The following is a 20,940-nucleotide window of genomic DNA, read 5'->3' on the forward strand; positions in this document are numbered from 1 at the left end:
TAAGAATTCAATTTTGCCATCCACCATAACACTGACGAACCTGAAGGGTAGTACTCTAAGTGAAATAAGTCAGAGAAAGACAAATATGTAGAATATGATATGTAGAATCTAAAAAATTAAAATGAATGAATATAAAAAAACAGAAACAGATTCAGAGAGAACAAACTAGTGGTCATCAGTAGGGAGAAGGAGGTGGGAGGGGTGAGATAAGGCCAAGAAATAGGAGATACAAACAATTATATGCAAAATAAATAGGATACATGGATATATTATAGAGCACAGGGAATATAACCAGTATTTTATCATTTAAATGGAGTATAACCGGCAAAACTATTGAATCACTATGTTGTACAAAAAAAGTTTCTAGGATATAGTAAGTGCTATTTAAATATTTGCTATTATTAATAGTAATAGTATTTTAAGGAAACTCAAAACTATTTTGCACATTTGAGGTATCACTGTTTTAAGTATATACTTGCAAATATGACTAAGAAGAATACAATTTGGATACATGCATTTGGTATATGTCAAAACAGTAAGAAAGAAAGAGAGGAAGGAAAAAAGAGAGAGTAAAGAAGGATAGAGGGATGGAGGAAGGAATGAAAGAACAGACATTTCCCTGGTGCTAAATCTTAGAGCATTTCCTTCAGAGATTTATAATTATAAATTCTTTTTCTCTTCTCTCAGAGATGTATGCAAATCCTTTTAAAAGCTAAATAAACTTCTTGCCAGTTCTCTAACTCAGGAGTGTTTTTCTTAAGTTTTCTAGGAACCATCTCTTTCAAATGTAAACGTCAAGAAATACAGCATTGCTGTTTCCTTTTCTCTATATGGGAGTGTAGTCTAGGCATCTGGTTCCAAGTTGTAGGTACCTGCTTCACACAGATATATGAGAAGCTTTATAATTATGAACACTTCAATTAGTAGATGAACTTAGAATAAATTATGCGGCAAATAGTATAGCCAAAAAAGCCTAACAGAGGGGTCATCTGTGAAATACACATTGTGAGGCTCAGATATCATGATGATTGTGAAGATGCTTTGAAAAGTATGAAATCCTGTACCAATGAAAGATGTTCTTGTAACACTGTACAGTTTATATGTACATAAACTACAATGTTCCAGTTGAAGATAGGAAGGAAGGGTCTTTTCTACATCAATTTTCCAAATAACTTTCTGAACAGAGCAAGAACAGTATCGCTCCACTATGAAGGAGGGGAAGTTGTTGAGTTTTAAAGCTGAATTAACCTAAGGTATTAGCACTCGTGACAAAAAACAAGTAAAGATAAATGAGTACTGACCTTTCTATACCTGAACAAGTGACTTACTTAATCCTATAAGTTCAATCGCCTATTGCTAGCAATTTTTTAAAGCATTTACAGTTTACAGAGAGCTTCATGTATACTGCCACAGTTCAGGTGGCTCAGATGGTAAAGCGTCTGCCTGCAATGCGGGAGACCCGGGTTCGATCCTTGGGTTGGGAAGATCCCCTGGAGAAGGAAATGGCAACCCACTCCAATATTCTTGCCTGGAAAATTCCGTGGATTGAGGAGCCTGGTGGGCTACAGTCCACAGGGTCGCAAAGAGTCGGACACGACTGAGCGACTTTGCTTTCGCTTTTTCACTTTCATGTATAGTCTTTCATTTGATCTTTCCAAGAATGCTAGTCTTTACCATTCTCTCTGTTTTAAAACAGAGTATCTGGTTTATAAAGTAGATTTGTGAATTAAAACCTGGCCTTTTGGTTTCATGCCATGTGCTCAACATTCCCTTAAATGGTGCCTCTTAGATCTGCTGTTCCTGCTGCTGGTGCTTTTTAATCCAGGTAAGACAAGGGAGAGAACTTTTAGTTTGCTGATTTGCATTTTTTTAAAAAAATTCTAGGTATTACATTTTATTTAATATTCCTGTCAGTGAATTTTTCAAAAACCAGATCTAGGGACTAGAAGAATGATTATTTCAAAATCCTTCTTGGAAACTTAGGAGTGGTAAATCTAAGGGGAATGAAGTCTCTCATTCCTCAAGTAAAGAGTAAGTAATCTAAAGAAGACTCTAGTCATTGTTAGAACCCTGGTGATTTCATTAGATACATGGGGAAAAGAGTAACAAAGAACCTGAATTTTTTTCCTCTGAAGTCAGATCAATAATAATAGGATCTCACACTTAGTAAATCTCTCATGCATTCCACAAACTATTCAAAGTCATTCACACCTTAACTCATTTAATTCTCAGGGTAACCTATGAGGTGGGCATTAGTCTTATCTTAACAAGAAGAAACAGGGGCAAGGAAATGGTGAGAGATTTTTAATGAGAAACTTAAAGATTCTAGGACTACAACTGGAGAGGAAATATTATTATAAAAAAGACTGAAAATGGTTTTAAATGAAAGGAAAAAGCTCTGATGTTTCTCAAATGCTGTCTATTGTGGACAAAATAAAATAATGCCTGCCATTTCAATAAACAAAGAATGTTGCCTGCCACCAAGCCATTTACCACTGCAGCCATCCCACAATGGGTAATTCAGGACAGAGAAAAGCAGGATACAGGTCCTACATAGTTAAGAGGTATACCAAAGGAACAATTTCAACAAGCCCAGACTTCTGAATCTTCCCATACCCAGAAAAGCACTAAAATTATTAACTTGAGATATCTGTGTTTTGCGACTAGCTGTAATCTTTTAATGCTCCACTACACGTTGTGTGTGGTTTTTTTTTTTTTTTTTCCTAGCAAAAACTCCTTTTTATCCTGGGTCCTCCATGACCTCTTTGCAACAGTTCCTCAGAGTTATCTGAGGCTGTTTCTGGGCTATAGTCTATGACAATGTCCCTGAATAAAACATAATTCTCAACATTTAGGTTGTGCTTCTTTTTTTCCCAGTCAACACCATATATAAAGAAATTAAAACATTTCATTTCCATTTGGAATGACTAATATTTCTCCTAATATGCACTGAATATATAAAATCAAATGCTAAAATTATAGAATGATCTTACAGAAATCTTACATCAAAGTCCTCTAGGTCTCAATTAAGTAATTTCCCCAATATTGCATGAGGCCTCTCTTTGCTATATTCACACTGTCAACTATTCACTTTTATGAAACAATTTGAGAAATAGGGAGGTTGACAGGGTTAAGTGGTCCAAGATGGACATTCAAACTTGCCCAATATCATGGAACACATCAAAATTTACACAGAAACACCTTGCAGTCATGGTATTGCCCACGTACACATATAAAAGCAAACTTGAAGGGATGTACCCAAAGGTTTTCTCTACCTACAATTCTGTTTCTTGATGAGGACGGAAAGAAGCTTGACTCATCTTGAATGAGGAAGAGCTCTTGCCGATGTCTGGTGAACTGGACAGTGAAATATTCCGGGGTGGGGTGCTTCACATCCCGGGGGAGCTTCAGAGGCTCAAGCATACACCTAAAAGGGATTCTGTCATCTGAGGGAATATCACTCTCCTTAACAGGCATTTTCATTCCCAACACTTCGGCGTAAGTAACTAACACCTCCCAAGGGGCATGGATCTTGACAAAATAAGTCCTTCCATCTTCAGAGTTCTGTATAAAATGGAGGCAAAATAGTGGAAAGATTACTAAATTGATTAAAGAAAGAAAATATTTACAAAACCTCAAATTAAAGATGTCACAGCATTTTCAATTTTTTGAAAACTTTCAGCAAAATTTCTAGAAGAGTAATGCTTAAAACAGTAGTACATACCTTCTTCTTGTTTAGTTGCTCACTTGTATCTGGTTCTTTGTGACCCCATGGACTGTAGCCCACCAGGCTCCTCAGTTCATGGGATTTCCCAGGCAAGAATACTGGAGTGGATTGCCATTTCTTTCTCATATATATATATATATACACACACATGTATAATATGTGGGTTTTCCTGGGGGCTCAGTGGTAAAGAATCTGTCTGCAATGCAGGAGGGGCACAGGTTCAATCCATGGGTTGGGAAGATCCCCTGGAGAAGGAAATGGCAACCCATTCCAGTAATCTTGCCTGGGAAATCCCATAGATGGAGGAGCCTAGTGGGCTACAGTTCACTGGGTTGCAAAAGAGTCAGACACCACTTGGCAGCTAAAAATAACAACACACACACACATATACACACACATGTATATACACACACATTATGCATGTGTGTGAGAAAGAAAGAGACATAGAAAAACAAAGTGAGAGTCTTTTTAAAAATATATATCAGGGTCAATGTACATGAGCCTGATATCCATAGAAACACATGTGGTTCTGGACAATCCCTTACATTTTTAACAACTAGTTATTAGCTCAGAACTGTGCTTAGGATATATGAGAAATACACACAAAGTATAAGACGTACTTGCTCTTCTTACCCAGTTTCAATGTATTGCCTATACCTAGGAGAAGAACTTTAGGTAACAACAGTTCATTACAAAGGAGAATAGTTAAGTTACAGATAGAATATGTGGCATAATTCATATTTACTAGAGTTTAGTAAGAAAAAATTCAGTGATAAATATGAAGTAGAGAATATTAACTTAGAACTAGAGTATTAGAGTTTCATGGACAGGGTTGGATCTGAAATAGGTCTTTAAAAGCAATATGGAAAGAAATTCTAGACAAGTAAACAGTAGGCTAGAAAAAAAAAAGTCATATTAATGAGCAGAAAAAATGTCTAGGCCTTAGCTAAAAGTTTGTGTTGCAAGATAGCCAGGTTAACTAGTTAAGATGTTAGATTATAGGCCACCTTCAAAATGAGACAGATATGAAACAAAAACCATGTCTTTACTTTCTCTGGATCCTGACAAGAACTATGCATGCCTATTTTTAAAGTGTTCCACTCATCACTCATCATCTCAATTTCAGAGCACTGACTTAGTTATTCACCTAGAATATCACAGGCCCTCTCAACCCCAGTGCAAATGTTGGTAAGCCAGAAAAACTATTACTTTGCTCCCAAACACAAAAGTCTAGTCAGTCAAAGGTCAGAGTACAAGGAAACAAAACTTAAAAAACCAAGACTCTGGTATAGACTAATAACTACATTTACCATTTTATCTTCAATTTCCAACTCAAGACCAGTTTTTCTGAGATTTTGTTCAAATTCTTTTCTTCTTTCCTATGGAAAAACAAATCAGTAGAATTCTGTAAAATACTTTTATTTGCCCAGTGATAAACAGACTTGTTACACAATGACTGGGCCTTCAGACATTCCCTTGTTGTATATAAAAGCATTCTATGTATTACCCCCATCTGAGTGCCATGAATGACTTTTCACCTGTATTATAATTCACACTATAACTATAAAAATCAATATATTTAGGAATAACCTCCAGGAAATATGCAGGACTGCTCCTCTGAAAAAAAAACACAGAAAACTTTACTAAATTAACTTAAAACATTTTGATAAACAGAGATATATTATACTTCTAGTTGGGAAGACTCAGTCCTACAAAGATATCAGACACTTTAAACAAATGACATATTTAATGCAATTTTCAGGCAAAATATCATCATGACTTTTTAATTATGAAGAATAGCTTCACTCAGAAAAAGTAAAATTAAATTTAATTCAATTAAATGTGAATAATCATTACTTGCGAGCTTTAAAGCAATAATTAACTATTCAAAATGCTTTTGGCTTTAACTGTAAGTGTGAAAAATTGTAACTGTGATTTAAGTATAATTCAAGTATGAGTTAACCCTCATGTAAGTATAAAAAGTTGCAACTGTGACTTAAATGTAAAAAATTATGATATAACTATGAAAAATAGTAAATGAAATTTTAAAAGGTTTTACTAGGATATCACAGGACATATCTTCAAATGCATATGTCCACCTTGAGAGATCTTCAAACTTTACAAGGAATATAATTTTAACGTGTTCTTTTTCTCCAACATCCAACATTTACAACATGTGAGAATATGTTTATGAACAATTCTCCCCTATCTGATACTTTTTCACAACTGCCCTTCTCTTATGTTACCAACAGAAAAAGCAGGCTGCAATCCTCCAGGAAAGCAAAAACAAAACAAAAACAAAACAAGGGGCGAGAAGGACATTCAAAGTACATTATCAGTATTAAAAAAGTGAATAAGTTCAGTTCAGTAACCCAGTCGTGTCCAACTCTTTGTGACCCCATGGACTGCAGCACGCCAGGCTTCCCTGTCCATAACCAACTCCCGGAGCTTACTCAAACTCATGTCAATGGAGTCAGTGATGCCATCCAACCATCTCCTCCTGCCTTCAATCTTTCCCAGCATCAGGGTCTTTTCCAGTATGTCAATTCTTCCCATCAAGTAGCAAAGTATTGGAGTTTCAGCTTTAGCATCAGTCCTTCCAATGAATATTCAAGACTGATTTCCTTTAAGATTGACTGGTTTGATCTCCTTGATGTCCAAGGGACTCTCAAAAGTCTTCTCCAACACCACAGTTCAATAGCATCAATTCTTCGGTGCTCAGCTTTCTTTATAGTCCAACTCTCACATCCATACATAACTAATGGAAAAACCATAGCTTTGACTAGGCGGACCTTTGTCGGCAAAGTGATGTCTCTCCTTTTTAACATGCTGGCTATGTTGGTCATAGCTTTTCTTCCAAAAAAGTGAATACCTCCTCTCATTACAGTAACAAATGCTTCTGTGAGACATGGGGACACCAGTTCTCCAACTTCAGTAAAACTGAAAGCTGAGCTAAGTATTGTTAGGTGATAGACCATCAAATGTTACTTTTATGACAAATCACTTGGCAATCTGCTGCTGTAATTCAGGAGTTCACCCAAGAAGATTAAAGCTGCTAAAAGAGTACCATTTCTGTTCCAATCTACTTATTTATCTGAACAAGCCTAATTTATACTAACATAAAAAAAAAAAAAGAATATACTTGAAGCTGAAACATCTCATTCTAGAAATAATTCTCATACATCTACGAATAAAGGAAATTTGGTTGGGCTTCCCTGGTGGCTCAATGCTGGGGAGTTGTTGCCAGGGCAGATGACATGGGTTTAGCACCTGATCCGGGAGGATCCCGCACGCCACGGAGCAACTAAGCTTGTGTGCCCCAACTATTGAGCCTGTGCTCTAGAGTCTGGCAGTAGCAACTACTGAAGCCCATGTACCTTACAGCTCATGCTCCTCAACAAGAGAAGCCACCACAAAGAGAAGCCTGAAAACCACACGAGTGAATAGCTACTGACAGCCACAACTAGAGGGAAGTTTGTGCAGCAGCAGTGAAGACCAAGCACAGTAAATATGAATAAATCAACAAAATTATTAAAAGAAAAAGAAGATATTGTTTAAAGCCCCTGCATTCATTTCATTAACTGATGCATTTAGGATGAGTTTACTTTTGATGTTTGATAATTACTTGTCAAATAGTATTTCAAGTTTTACCAATTATGCACTTGTACAACTGTATTAAAAAAAAAAAAACCCTCAAAAAACAAAAGAAAAAGCTTAAGGCTTAGACCATTCTGATGAAGAAATAAAAACCCTTCAATGTACATACACATTTGTTGTAGCAAACTTGACTGAACAAATGATAGAAGCCTCCTAAATATAAAACACATTTAAATTAGGAAAAAATTACACAGAGAAAGTGGAAGGAAAATTTTAGGTGGAGAAAAGTAAATTATGTAAAATTTGAAGTGTTAAAAAAGTTTCTTCATATAATTCATTTTTTCAAAATAAATGATGATGGGTGACAAATTGCCACGACATTTACCTTCTAGGGGTACAAGCTAAGAAGTGATTTAACTGGACCATTTACAATACACTATAAATTCTGTCCTTTGCAACTACTGAAATATATGATAAATAACTGTAGATGAGGAAGACTTGTAGATGAATCAGCTTTGGGGAGAAGTCCAGGAGTTCATTTTAGACCTGCTGAGTCTGAGATTCTGTAAGACTTCTGAGGAGAGATACAGAATAGCCATATAGGAAAGAAGTATGAAGTGGAAAAGTAAACAGAATTAGCACAAACATGGTCTTAAATTTTAAAACTGTGAGACTGGATGTATCATCAAAGAAATCAGTGTAGATTGAGACAGGAAGAGGATCAAGGACAGAACCTAAGGCACTACACTAACAATGGATCAGGGCGAAGCAAAAATTGAAAAGCAGTGGCTAGTGAAATAAGAAGAAAACCGAAAGAATGTGGAGACTTGGAAGCCAAGTCAAGAATGTGCAGCATAGAGAAAGGAATGCTAAGTAGTGGCAGATGCTGCTAATAGGTCAAGCAAAATGAATGTTGAGACTTGAACACTAGATTCATTTATATAAACGTGAGAAGAGTGGGTGAGGTTAAGGCCTGATAGGAATGGGTTTAAGAGAAAACTGAGCCAAAAGAAAACAGAAATTGACAGTAGCTGGCAGGGAAACAGATCAAGAGAAGGTTTTTGTTCTTGCTTTTTTAGTTTTTATTTTTTAAATACGGAAAAATTAACATCACATTCACCTGTTGAAAGAAATGATTCAGTAAAGAACAACACAAAATGCAGTTTAAGGGAGAAAGAATCATAAAAGCAACATCCCTAAGTAGGCATACTGTAACAGGCTTAAAACTGCTATTCTTAGGCCTGACTGCAAGGTTGGTTCTGGTGTTTGGAAACTGATTTGGGGGAGTGTTCCCACCACTCTCAGATCTACTAAGAGTGGCTGACTTCACTTCACCTGTTTTGTACAAACTATGTCATTTATACTGAACACTTGCTTCCCTTCAGGACTATGAAATATCGGTATGAGCTGAGCAGAAGGTGACAAGTAAAATCCTACAGTAAAATCCCACAGCGCTGCATCATTAATGAGTTTCCATAACAGTCAACACTTCCAGTGCAATGTCACACATTGTTACTGGAAAAATCAAGTGCGTTCCATGACTCCCCTCCACCTGGTGAGAACTCTTACAAGCTTGTATCTGATTTTCTCTGGATTTTGTCCCATGCATTCTTTTCCTTTTGCTGATTTTGCTTTACTTATTTCATTGCAATAAATCATAGCCATTGAGTACGGCTGCATGCTGTGTCCTGTGAGGTCTTTTAATGAATCAGCAAACCTGGGGGTAGTCTTTCTGATCCCTAAAAACTGATTCAGGACACAAGCAGAGTTCTTGGCTTTAAACAGAAGGACAGACAGCTCATCTTTGGTAACAGAAAGAAAGGTAGATTACACAGATGAAGATACTGGTAGATGGACAGATATGGTAATGAAAATTAATAATTTCTCTTCTACTTGCTTCAGTTTTCTCAATGACTTAGAAAAGTGGTCAGCCAAGCTTGAAAATAAGAAGGATACATCCAAGATAAGAGAGAGAAAAGGTTATAAAACAGTCATCCAGCAGATTGGGAAACTGAATAATTTAAAGAAGTAAAGTGTGACTGCCAGATAGCATTAAGGGCCTAGTTGAGGTCCATTGGCACAAATACGAGATAAAGTCAGTAAGTGAGTTATATGTCTTTCTTTCTGCATGGTTCTGGCATGTATTAGGTAGACAGTTGGGTTTAACAAAGTTGTTTTGCAAAGTTTAGTATGATTGAGAGAGGACCAAGGGGTTTGATGACATTTGCCATGAAGTATAACTTGATATGAGATTTAAACTGAACAAGCATAAAAAAGAGCATAAAGATAAGGAGCAGCAGTAAGAAGATTAACATAATTTTATTTAACCTGGTCCTGGTGAGTTGAAGGAAGAAGGATATTGGTCAGACAGCTGGATACTTGGAATGAGATTGTAAAGACTTGTAGCTTTTAGTAAAGGCAAGTTCTAGGGGAATGAAGGGCTGAGTTAGAGACTAAGATAACTGGAAAAGGGAGTTCAATGAACAGAGAGGCCAGGATGCCAAAATAATCATCTATATATGCATTGAGATTATAAATAATTTAAAAAGGAGCTTGGGTGTAGAGAGTAATAGTGAACCAGGAGCTAAAATTGTTGAGAAACTTTTTCTTAACAAAATCTTCCCTGTTGGAAGATCAGGGACAGAATAAGGGCAGCAACAATACTGGGTAGTGATAACTCCAATGAGATTTTTTCTTTCCATTTATTTTTATTAGTTGAAGGCTAATTACTTTAAAATATTGTAGTGGTTTTTGCCATACATTAACATGAATCAGCCATGGATTTACATGTGTTCCCCATCCTGATCCCCCCTCCCACCTCCCTCCCCATCCCATCCCTCTGGGTCTTCCCAGTGCACCAGCCCTGAGCACTTGTCTCATGCATCCAACCTGGGCTGGTGATCTGCTTCACGGTTGATAGTATACTTGTTTCAATGCTATTCTCTCAACATCCAACCCTCGCCTTCTCCCACGGAGTCCAAAAGTCTGTTCTGTACATCTGTGTCTCTTTTTCTGTTTTGCATATAGGGTTATCATTACCATCTTTTTAAATTCCATATATATGCGTTAGAATACTGTATTGGTCTTTATCTTTCTGGCTTACTTTACTCTGTATAATGGGCTCCAGTTTCATCCATCTCATTAGAACTGATTCAGATGAATTTCTTTTTAATGGCTGAGTAATATTCCACAGTGTATATGTACCACAGCTTCCTTATCTATTGTCTGCTGATGGGCATCTAGGTTGCTTCCATCTCCTGGCTATTATAAAGAGTGCTGTGATGAACATTGGGGCGCATGTGTCTCTTTCAGTTCTGGTTTCCTCGGTGTGTATGCCCAGAAGTGGGATTGCTGGGTCATATGGCAGTTCTATTTCCAGTTTTTTAAGAAATCTCCACACTGTTCTCCATAGTGGCTGTACTAGTTTGCATTCCCACCAGCAGTGTAAGAGGGTTCCCTTTTCTCCACACCCTCTCCAGCATTTATTGCTTTGTAGACTTTTGGATAGCAGCCATCCTGACTGGCGTGTAATGGTACCTCATTGTGGTTTTGATTTGCATTTCTCTGATAATGAGTGATGTTGAGCATCTTTTCATGTGTTTGTTAGCCATCTGTATGTCTTCTTTGGAGAAATGTCTGTTTAGTTCTTTGGCCCATTTTTGGATTGGGTCATTTATTTTTCTGGAATTGAGCTTCAGGAGTTGCTTGTATATTTTTGAGATTAATCCTTTGTCTGTTGCTTCATTTGCTATTATTTTCTCCCATTCTGAAGGCTGTCTTTTCACCTTGCTTATGGTTTCCTTTGTTGTGCAAAAGCTTTTAAGTTTAATTAGGTCCCATTTGTTTATTTTTGCTTCTATTTCCAATATTCTGGGAGGTAGGTCATAGAGGACCTTGCTGTGATTTATGTCGGAGAGTGTTTTGCCTATGTTCTCCTCTAGGAGTTTTATAGTTTCTGGTCTTACATTTAGATCTTTAATCCACTTTGAGTTTATTTTGTATATGGTGTGAGAAGGTGTTCTAGTTTCATTCTTTTACAAGTGGTTGACCAGTTTTCCCAGCATCACTTGTTAAAGAGGTTGTCTTTTTTCCATTGTATATCCTTGCCTCCTTGTCAAAGATAAGGTGTCCATAGGTTCGTGGATTTATCTCTGGGCTTTCTATTCTGTTCCATTGATCTATATTTTTGTCTTTGTGCCATACCATACTGTCTTGATGACTGTGGCTTTGTAGTAGAGCCTGAAGTCAGGCAGCCAATATCACTGATGAACATAGATGCAAAAATCCTTAACAAAATTCTAGCAAACAGAATCCAACAACATATTAAAAAAATCATACATCATGACCAAGTGGGCTTTATCCCAGGAATGCAAGGGTTCTTTAATATCCACAAATCAATCAATGTAATACACCACATTAACAAATTGAAAGATAAAAACCATATGATTATCTCAATAGATGCAGAAAAAGCCTTTGACAAAATTCAACATCCATTTATGATAAAAACTCTCCAGAAAGCAGGCATAGAAGGAACATACCTCAACATAATAAAAGCTATATATGACAAACCCACAGCAAACATTATCCTCAATGGTGAAAAATTGAAAGCATTTCCCCTAAAGTCAGGAACAAGACAAGGGTGCCCACTCTCACCACTACTATTCAACATAGTGTTGGAAGTTTTGGCCACAGCAATCAGAACAGAAAAAGAAATAAAAGGCATCCAGATAGGAAAAGAAGAAGTAAAACCCTCACTGTTTGCAGACGACATGATCCTCTACATAGAAAACCCTAAAGACTCTACCAGAAAATTATTACAGCTAACCAATGAATACAGTAATGTCACAGGATATAAAATTAACACAGAGAAATCCCTTGCATTCCTATACACTAACAATGAGAAAACAGAAAGAGAGATTAAGGAAACAATACCATTCACCATTGCAACAAAAAGAATAAAATACTTAGGAGTATATCTACCTAAAGAAACAAAAGACCTATACATAGAAGACTATAAAACACTGATGAAAGAAATCAAAGAGGACACAAACAGATGGAGAAACATACCGAGTTCATGGATTGGAAGAATCAATATTGTGAAAATGGCTATACTACCCAAAGCAATCTATAGATTCAATGCAATCCCTATGAAGCTACCAACGGTATTTTTCACAGAACTAGAACAAATAATTTACAATTTGTATGGAAATACAATAAACCTCGAATAGCCAAAGCAATCTTGAGAAAGAAGAATGGAACTGGAGGAATCAACCGATGAGATTTAAAGCTCAGTAGTTTTAGGGCTAAGCAAGGGAGGATGGACTGGAATCAACAACAAGATACAAGGAGAGCAGGCATTCACCCATCTCCGGAAAAACAGTCTGCAGGGGAAAAACCTCCACCACTTAAGAGGGCTGCTGAGGATGGCATCAAATCCCCAGGAGAAGCTAGGCTTGAAGAGAGATTCAGACAAGAGCTGAAAGTGGTGACAGTGAATGAATTTTAGTGCCCTGGTGGAAGAGTTTCCAGAGAAAGAGTAGAAGAAAAGAACAGGGAGGGATATGTACAGGGACTTACATAATATCTTTAGTTTTTTACTTCATGGGACATTTATTTCCTATGTTAAGCATGTTAGTAAATGTGTGTTTATATGCTTACCCATTGCTGCTGTTGTTCAGTCACTAAGTCATATCCAACTCTTTGAGGCCCCATGGACTGCAGGACACCTCAAATATTTAATGGCTCAATCAGCAAAGAATCTGCCTGCAAAGCAGGCGACCCAGGTTCAATCCCTGGGTCAGGAAGATCCCCTGGAAAAGGAAATGGCAACCCACTCCAGCATTCTTGTCTGGAAAATCCCTTGGACAGAGAAGCCTGGCAGGCTACACAGTCCATGGGGTCACAAAAGAGTTGGACACAACTTAGTTGGACACAACACACTAAACCAACCAACCAATATTTATTAAGCATCCATTATTCTCCAACTACTCCTCTAGGCATTCAAGTATACAGTAAGAAACAAGACAAAGTCTTTGGTTTTGTGAACTTACTTTATGGTGTTGGAGACAGTAAACAAGTAAAAAAAAACACAAATAAATAATGTAAGTTTAGAAAGTGATAATGTAAGTTCAGAAAGAACATAATGTCAAGGCTATTTCAGATAGAATGGATTAATGAAAGCTGAAATGAAATTGAATACAAAAGATAAATATTATATTCATACATACACCCAAATTCTGGTGGTCACATTTAAGAACAAAGGTGAACTACAAAAAGAAGCCCCTGTCCAAAATGTTAAAAAAAAAATTGAAATTACATATGTATTTTTGGGTTGCATATTTTGTAGTCTTTCCACTCAGTTTCTGCTTCCAGAAATACTCTGGGGCCGCTAACCTTTACAAAATAATTTCAGTGGAAAGACCCCTGTCAAATTATGGAATGTGCTTCTTATTATTCCCATCTCTCTCTCGTAAGTACTTACCGCCTTCAGTTCTGCTTCTTTCTTTATGTCATCAACATAGGAAAGCACAAAATCAATTTTCCTAATCCCATCTCTGAAGAAGATAGAGTCTTTGCTTTGTTCATCTTTTTTAAACTGCAGGAGACATGAATGGCACAGCTTTAAATTACAGTTTTATTTTCAGATGGCAAAAACATGAAAGAAATTAAGTTAAAATTTGGTCACCATCTAATTTCATTTTCCGAAAATGACAGATAAAGACAGAGCTTTCATCAATGGAAGATCATGCTTATTTTAGAAAGTCACATCCATAAAGAAGTTACATATTAAGCAATGAAGACTCAAGATGAAACTAAGCATATTGACTACATGCACATATAATAAAAATGTTACAATTATACCAAAATACAAAATGAATACATGTATACATTGATCCCAAAAGCATATTCAGAGAAAGACTTGTTACTTCATTAAGCAAAATACCAATAAGTCCAACAAATAATCCATGGTCACATACTACTTTAGGGGTATAATTCATTACAGACTAATTAATGAATCTCACTGCAAGAACAAAAACATAATTAATGCTCATGCTATGTTTTCATAAAATTGCTTTTTAATTAACTTTTTGAAGGGTTAAAATCAAGATGCAACTAAAAATTAGAAAGCAAGTTAGCTTGCTAGCTGGCTTCAAGTAAACTCGCATACAAATCTCCTTTTTTTTTTTTCCATTTATTTTTATTATACAAATCTCCTTTTCAACATCAATTATTTAAGTGAGCTAAAATCAATGCCCTGTTTAAATCTGTTACCAATTCTCTCAGTAAAATGGTCAAACTTGCAAATTTACCCTTCACATGTATGGTTCATTAATTCCTCCCCTTTCAAAACTACAAAAACATCAGAGAGCTTCAAAAAGAAGAGATTTTAAGTTTGACTGATTTGGTCCTCTTGGGAGTTCATATGTAATATGTCATAGTTAATATTTGGAACAGCCCACATATAATACCTAGAATGATGTAAATAGAGGATACAGTGCATATCAGTGATCTCTCTAACCCTGTGATGCAGATTTATAATATAGACAACTTTCCAACTGCTTGAGCTAACTAGTGAATGGGGAACTGGGTTTTTAATTTTCATAACTGGTATTTATTTCAGTGTATGAGTTTCTTTTATGGTATTCTATGCTGTTTTTCATTCAAGTTAGGCCAGGCAAATCACGCATAAAAAGGACTGGATGTAGATCAGTCAAGTAAGAATAAGAAAAAAATCTCATGTTTGATCTGTGGTTTATGAACAGAATAACTGTATTTTATTTATATGAATGCATAACTAGTATGTCTCAGAAAGAACTAGCTCCCACTGCACAGGAGGAAATGAGTGAAAAAAGAATGAAGAAATAAAAAATACTCAAGGAGTGCAGAGATTACATATCAAGATTTCATCATTTAAATGTTATGTCTGAGTTTTTTGCACCCCAAAGGATACATAGTCATCTCTCTTCTCATAAAAGAAAGTTAAAAAAAAAAAAGACATGAAAAATTCAAACTGTTATCATGTTATAGATCTCGATTATAAATCACTAAAAAAAGTGAACAAAATGAAAAATTATTTGAGCTCTTGTACGTTGTCACAGGATTAGCATATTTTATGAAATTACCAAACTGGGGAAGGGAAAATAATACTAATTAGATTAAATACAGTCAAAGCAAAAAATTAGAGGGAAAAATAATAATCTTTTTGCTCTAAGTCTGGGTCAGTCATATTTTGTCTGGTAAAGTTTTTTTTTTAATGACATATATTGGTAAGAATTCATATCGTTTGTTTGAACAGCTAAATTTAGGTCCACAAAGAGAAGTTCTGGTGACAGAAGATGTGCATGTAGAAATCAACAAAAATCACACTCAGTTTTTTTCCATTAGGAAACAAACAAAGTAGCTGGACTATTTAATCCAATTATTTCCTGAATGTTCAGTCAAAATGTGCTGTGTTTAGTTGCTCAGTCATGTCCAACTCTTTGCAACCCCATGGACTGTAGTCTGCCAGGCTCCTCTGTCCATGAGCACATGTAATTCCCTTCTCTCAAAAACCAAAGGCTACCTAGAAAAACACAAATCTCTATCATTATGTCATTCACTAACTATAAACTGTAAACAATTTTTAACATACAGAGAAATCACCGGTAGCCCTGTAAATACTATGAGGAGAGTCCCATGGACGGAGGAGCCTGGTAGGCTGCAGTCCATGGGGTCGCGAAGAGTCAGACATGACTGACTGACTTCACTTTCACTTTTCACTTTCAAGCATTGGAGAAAGAAATGGCAACCCACTCCAGTGTTCTTGCCTGGAGAATCCCAGGGACAGGGGAGCCTGGTGGGCTGCCGTCTATGGGGTCGCACAGAGTCTTACACGACTGAAGCGACTTAGCAGCAGCAGCAGCAGACGTCCTTAGGACTGTTCACAGAAACTGGTTGACTTCAACTGGGGCAGAAAAACATGATAATTTTGTTACACGTAACTGAAAACTATGAAAACATCTCATTATTTTGTTTTGCACAAGACATGACATTAAGATCATTTTTTTTGCAGTGTGTGTGTGTATTTTTTTATTTATATTTGATTGTATTTGTTCTTGGAAATGCCTGTTTATAGTGAGGCAAACATCTGGGTGGCTATTGAATGAGGTAGTTATTCTAAGGCTCATAAACTTGGATTCTTCATGGAAACTCATAAACTTCTGAAACTGTATGTAAATTTAAAGTGTGTAAGTGCAAGTGTGTGTATTTGTGTGTTTGCAATTACATTTTTTTAAAGGAAGAGGTTCCAAAGCTTGAATCAGACCCCAAAAAGATTATGAATCACCATTCTAAAATCTCAGTTGCCTGGGAATAGGAAGCAATGACAAAGTCCCTCAAATTAACAGCATTCATTGCAACAAAAATGACTCAGGCTAGCAATGCAGCCATCCAAAGCACAGGCAGTTATCATTCCACACTGGTTACCAGAAGACGCCGCCTCAGGAACAAATTGTATCGCGTGGCAGGCTGGGAAGCAATCAACAGAATGTTAGCAAATCCTGCCCAGAATTAAAGAAGATTTCCCCCAAAGCAGACATACAAACAGACAAACCCCAGTATGATTGTTCATGTGAATATGCATGTGTATGTGTAACACTTCAGATCTGGAAGGTGGGAGAAGACAGTAAGAAGAAAAGAAGAACAAAAAGAAGAACAAAAAAGAAGAAGACAATAAAGAATAAATGAAAGAAAAAAGGGGACTTTGAAGTAAATTTCCCTAAATACTTTTACAGTAACTTTAAATAATACACATTTGTGGACCTGGATTAAGAAAGAAAAAGAAAAAATAATGAAGGAAAACATGAGAATGGAAATGTAAAGTAAAATAGATGTAGTAGAAATTCTGTTATGTATGCCTATATACATCAGGCAAAGAAAGCAAAATTATTATAGTTATTCTGGGACCATGTATGGTATGAAAAGCTCACCCAATAGTGTAAAATATTTCATTACTGAAAAAAATACTGAAATTACCATTACCATATAAGTGTGTGTGTAATTACTTTTTTAAGAAAGAGGTTCCAAGCTTTAATCAGATCTAAAAGATTAATGATCTTTCATTACAATTAAAATATTTCACTATCAGAATACTGGGGGGAAAAAGTCACTTAATTACTTAAATGCTCAGTTGTCTTCAATTTTCAGTTACCATTATTTTTAGAATACCACAGCAATTCACTAAAAAACATCTGGGCTAATCAATAATATTTGAAAGGAAAACAACCTATGGCACAAAAAGGCAAGTACTATATTTCATAGTATAATGAAATTATAAATTATCTAATTAAATTATCAATAAAGAATTTCAGTTCTTGCCATGCAAAGTTTTGTTTAAACTGTTGTTTTTCCTGGAATATTCTAAATAGACCCAGCAACTGGTGACTAAGCTGGGAAAGTTTCAGCTCTGTAAACTGAAGAGCCTACTATGTATACATGAGTTAATACTGCCATTACTTAAAAAAAAGACAGATACATGATGGATGTTGGTCACTGTATAAAGCATAATATTTTGTGTTGGGCTGAAATATTCTAACTTAGCACTTTAATTTTCTTGGGATCTTTCATGAGATCCACAAGTTACTACTTTTCTCAGATGTTTTACCAGAAGTCATCACAAAATTGTTAAGGGAAATGAAACACTCATACTCTAAGAAGCCATATAGGACCATATTATGACTTTCACGGGTCCCTTTTTCTATTAAAATGTTTAATAAAAAATAATATATATGATTATACTTTTTTTAACTCTGATTTTAAAATATGTTAAAATTAAAACATTTCCATGGGATCCAATAAGTATTTTGTGCCTCCTATGCCTAAAGAATAAGTTGGCCCTGGAGTCATGGTTTAACTAGTACCACAACATTAAGAAGGCTGAGAATGCAAGGTATAAAAATTTACCTAAGTGACTGGTAAAAAGCCTTCTGTGATAAATACCTCTAATGTCAAGTTACTTTGCAGCCTTTCCAATACACAATATCCTTGCAATACAAAAATCAGTGAGCTCAGGATCAACATTAGTCCTGAAAAAGTACTGACTTAATATTTTTTAAAATTAATTTTAAATATATTAAATGAAGATCACCAAAGGACTTGATTACAAAATGATACAATTAACATTCCATAGACGAAAAATTTAGAATTAACAACTTTATTATGTATTTCCATCATGTGCCAAATATGTTCACTTTTCATTATAAAATAGTAACACTAAACCTACTAAAAATGTATTTTTAAAATCATTCCTATTTCCTTGCTATTTTAGTAACTATTCAGTGTATTTACTTCTAGTTTTGTCTAAGCACTGAATTTTTTAATATAATAAGTGGCTACATTTAAAGCACGCATTTTTCTTGCCTTTTTAATAATATTACCATATTAAAATTAGTTTTCATATTATTATAAACTTACCATAAGCATAACTTGCCTGTGTCTTTTCAATTCATTAAATTTAATCTAATTTATTTGTAAAAAGATATGTTAGAGCCTCTTCTCTATAAATAGAGTTGAAAACTTTTATTACTGGTGTTACACAGAAGTTGGCAATAACATCTTTCTTTGATTACACATAACTTGAACACCTTAAGTCCTAACTTTTGAATTATTATGCCAGGTGTTTTAAATCTATATACTTTTAAAATCCATAGAGATGAGAGAGAGAAAGAGAGAGAGAGAGGGCAATGTCCAATTGGAAATGAAAAAAATATATATTTACATGAGGATCAAAAATATGAAGCATCTATGGACAGAGTTAACATATATGTATAATACTTGCACATTAAAAATGAAAATATTGCTGATATATACTAAAACATATCAAAACAGAGATATATTTTATGTTCATGTATTGAAAAAGATCAATATCATTAAGATGTAAATTCTCCTAAAATTAATCTATAGAGTCTAAGCAATACCAATCAAAACACCAATAATAATTTTTTTAGACTTGTCAAGCTGATTGTAAAATTTATATGAAAAAATGTAGATTCTAGAGTAGCCAAACAATTTTGATAAAGAAGAATAAATTGGAAATAATCTGATTTTCTTACTTTTAATATAAAGTGAAGGCAGAGACATTACTTTGTCAACAAAGGTTCTTCTAGTCAAGGCTATGGTTTTTCCAGTAGTCATGTATGGATGTGAGAGTTGGACTAAAAAGAAAGCTGAGCGCCAAAGAATTGATGCTTTTGAACTGTGGTGTTGGAGAAGACTCTTCAGAGTCCCTTGGACTGCAAGGAGATCAGACTAGTCCATCCTAAAGGAGATCAGTCCTGGGTATTCACTGGACGGACTGATATTGAAGCTGAAACTCCAATACTTTGGCCACCTGACGCAAAGAGCTGACTCATTTGAAAAGACCCTGATGCTGGGAAAGATTGAGGGCAGGAGGAGAAAGGGACGACAGAGGATGAGATGGTTGGATGGCATCACCGACTCGATGGACATGAGTTTGGGTAAACTCCGGGAGCTGGTGATGGACAGGGGGGCCTGGCGTGCTGCAGTTCATGGTATTGCAGATAGTCAGACACGACTGAGTGACTAAACTGAACTGAACTGAGAGTAATGAAGAAAGTGTAATGTTGTCAGAAGAATAGACACATGATGGGCAAAGCAGAGTTTAGAAATAAACTCACACCTACATGGTCAGTTTCCACAAAGGTTCTATGAGGAAATGATAGCACATGTTACATATGCATAGTAAAAAGCAAATACATTTAATTCTTACCACAAATCATCTACAAAAGTTAACTCAAAATGAATCCCAGACCAAAGGTAAGAGTTAAAAGTATAAAACTATAGAAAATCTGAGAAAATCTCCTCTACTTTGGTACAATTATTTCTTTGCACACAAAAAGCATGGCTCATTAAAAAAAAAAAAAAGGAGAATCTGAACTTTGAAACTTTGAAAATTTGTTTTTTTAAAAACAGTGTTAAGTTAAAAAAAAAAAAAAAAGGAAAGTCAGACTGGGAGAAGATCTTTGGAATACACAAAACTGACAAAGGTCTTGCCTTCAAACTTCTTAAAAGTTAGTGAAAGATAATCCAATTTCTAAAATACAGAAAAGATTTGAACATATAGTTAACAGAAGATGTATGAATGGTCAATAAGCCCATGAAAAGATGTATAACACTATCATTCATCAGGGAAATGAGAACTGAAACCATGAGATATCATTCACTCAACCACTAAAATTAAAAAGCTGACGACATCAAGTGCTGGGGAGCACGGAGAGCAACTAGAACTCTCATGCATTACTGAATGAAAAATACACAACCCCTTTTAAAAACATTTTTGCAGTTTCATATAAAGTTACACATACTCTTTCCATATGACCCAGAAAATTTCTCCTAGGAAATTAGCATAAAGAAATGAAAATGTATGTCTATATAAACACCTCTTACATGAATATTCCTAACAGTTTTATTTATAAAGCTGAAAATGATTCAAATATCCATCAAACAGGTGAATGGATAAACAAATTCTGGTATATCCATACAATGGAATACTACTTAGCAATAAAGCAAAAGAAACCAAAAAATTATGGAGATATTCAATGAGATTCAGTTTATCAGCA

At 35.5% G+C, this 20,940-nt stretch overlaps 1 protein-coding gene across 3 annotated transcripts in view; it reads right to left on the reverse strand.

Annotated features, from left to right (window-relative positions):
- Positions 1-20,940, reverse strand: part of ANO5 (anoctamin 5) — a 102,716-nt gene that overhangs the window by 64,417 nt on the left and 17,359 nt on the right. The window contains exons 4-7 of one of the 3 annotated variants that reach the window (XM_043451407.1): positions 16,790-16,831; positions 13,806-13,919; positions 5,038-5,106; positions 3,280-3,564 (exon numbers count right to left, since the gene is read on the reverse strand). In XM_043451407.1, the coding sequence (XP_043307342.1) occupies positions 3,280-3,564; positions 5,038-5,106; positions 13,806-13,919; positions 16,790-16,831 (510 nt within the window). The remainder of the gene's footprint in view (positions 1-3,279; positions 3,565-5,037; positions 5,107-13,805; positions 13,920-16,789; positions 16,832-20,940) is intronic. The other 2 variants (XM_043451408.1, XM_043451410.1) reach the window with 2 other exon arrangements.

This window comes from Cervus canadensis, chromosome 29 (genome assembly GCF_019320065.1).
Source record: "Cervus canadensis isolate Bull #8, Minnesota chromosome 29, ASM1932006v1, whole genome shotgun sequence".
NCBI classification, from domain to species: Eukaryota; Metazoa; Chordata; class Mammalia; order Artiodactyla; family Cervidae; genus Cervus; species Cervus canadensis.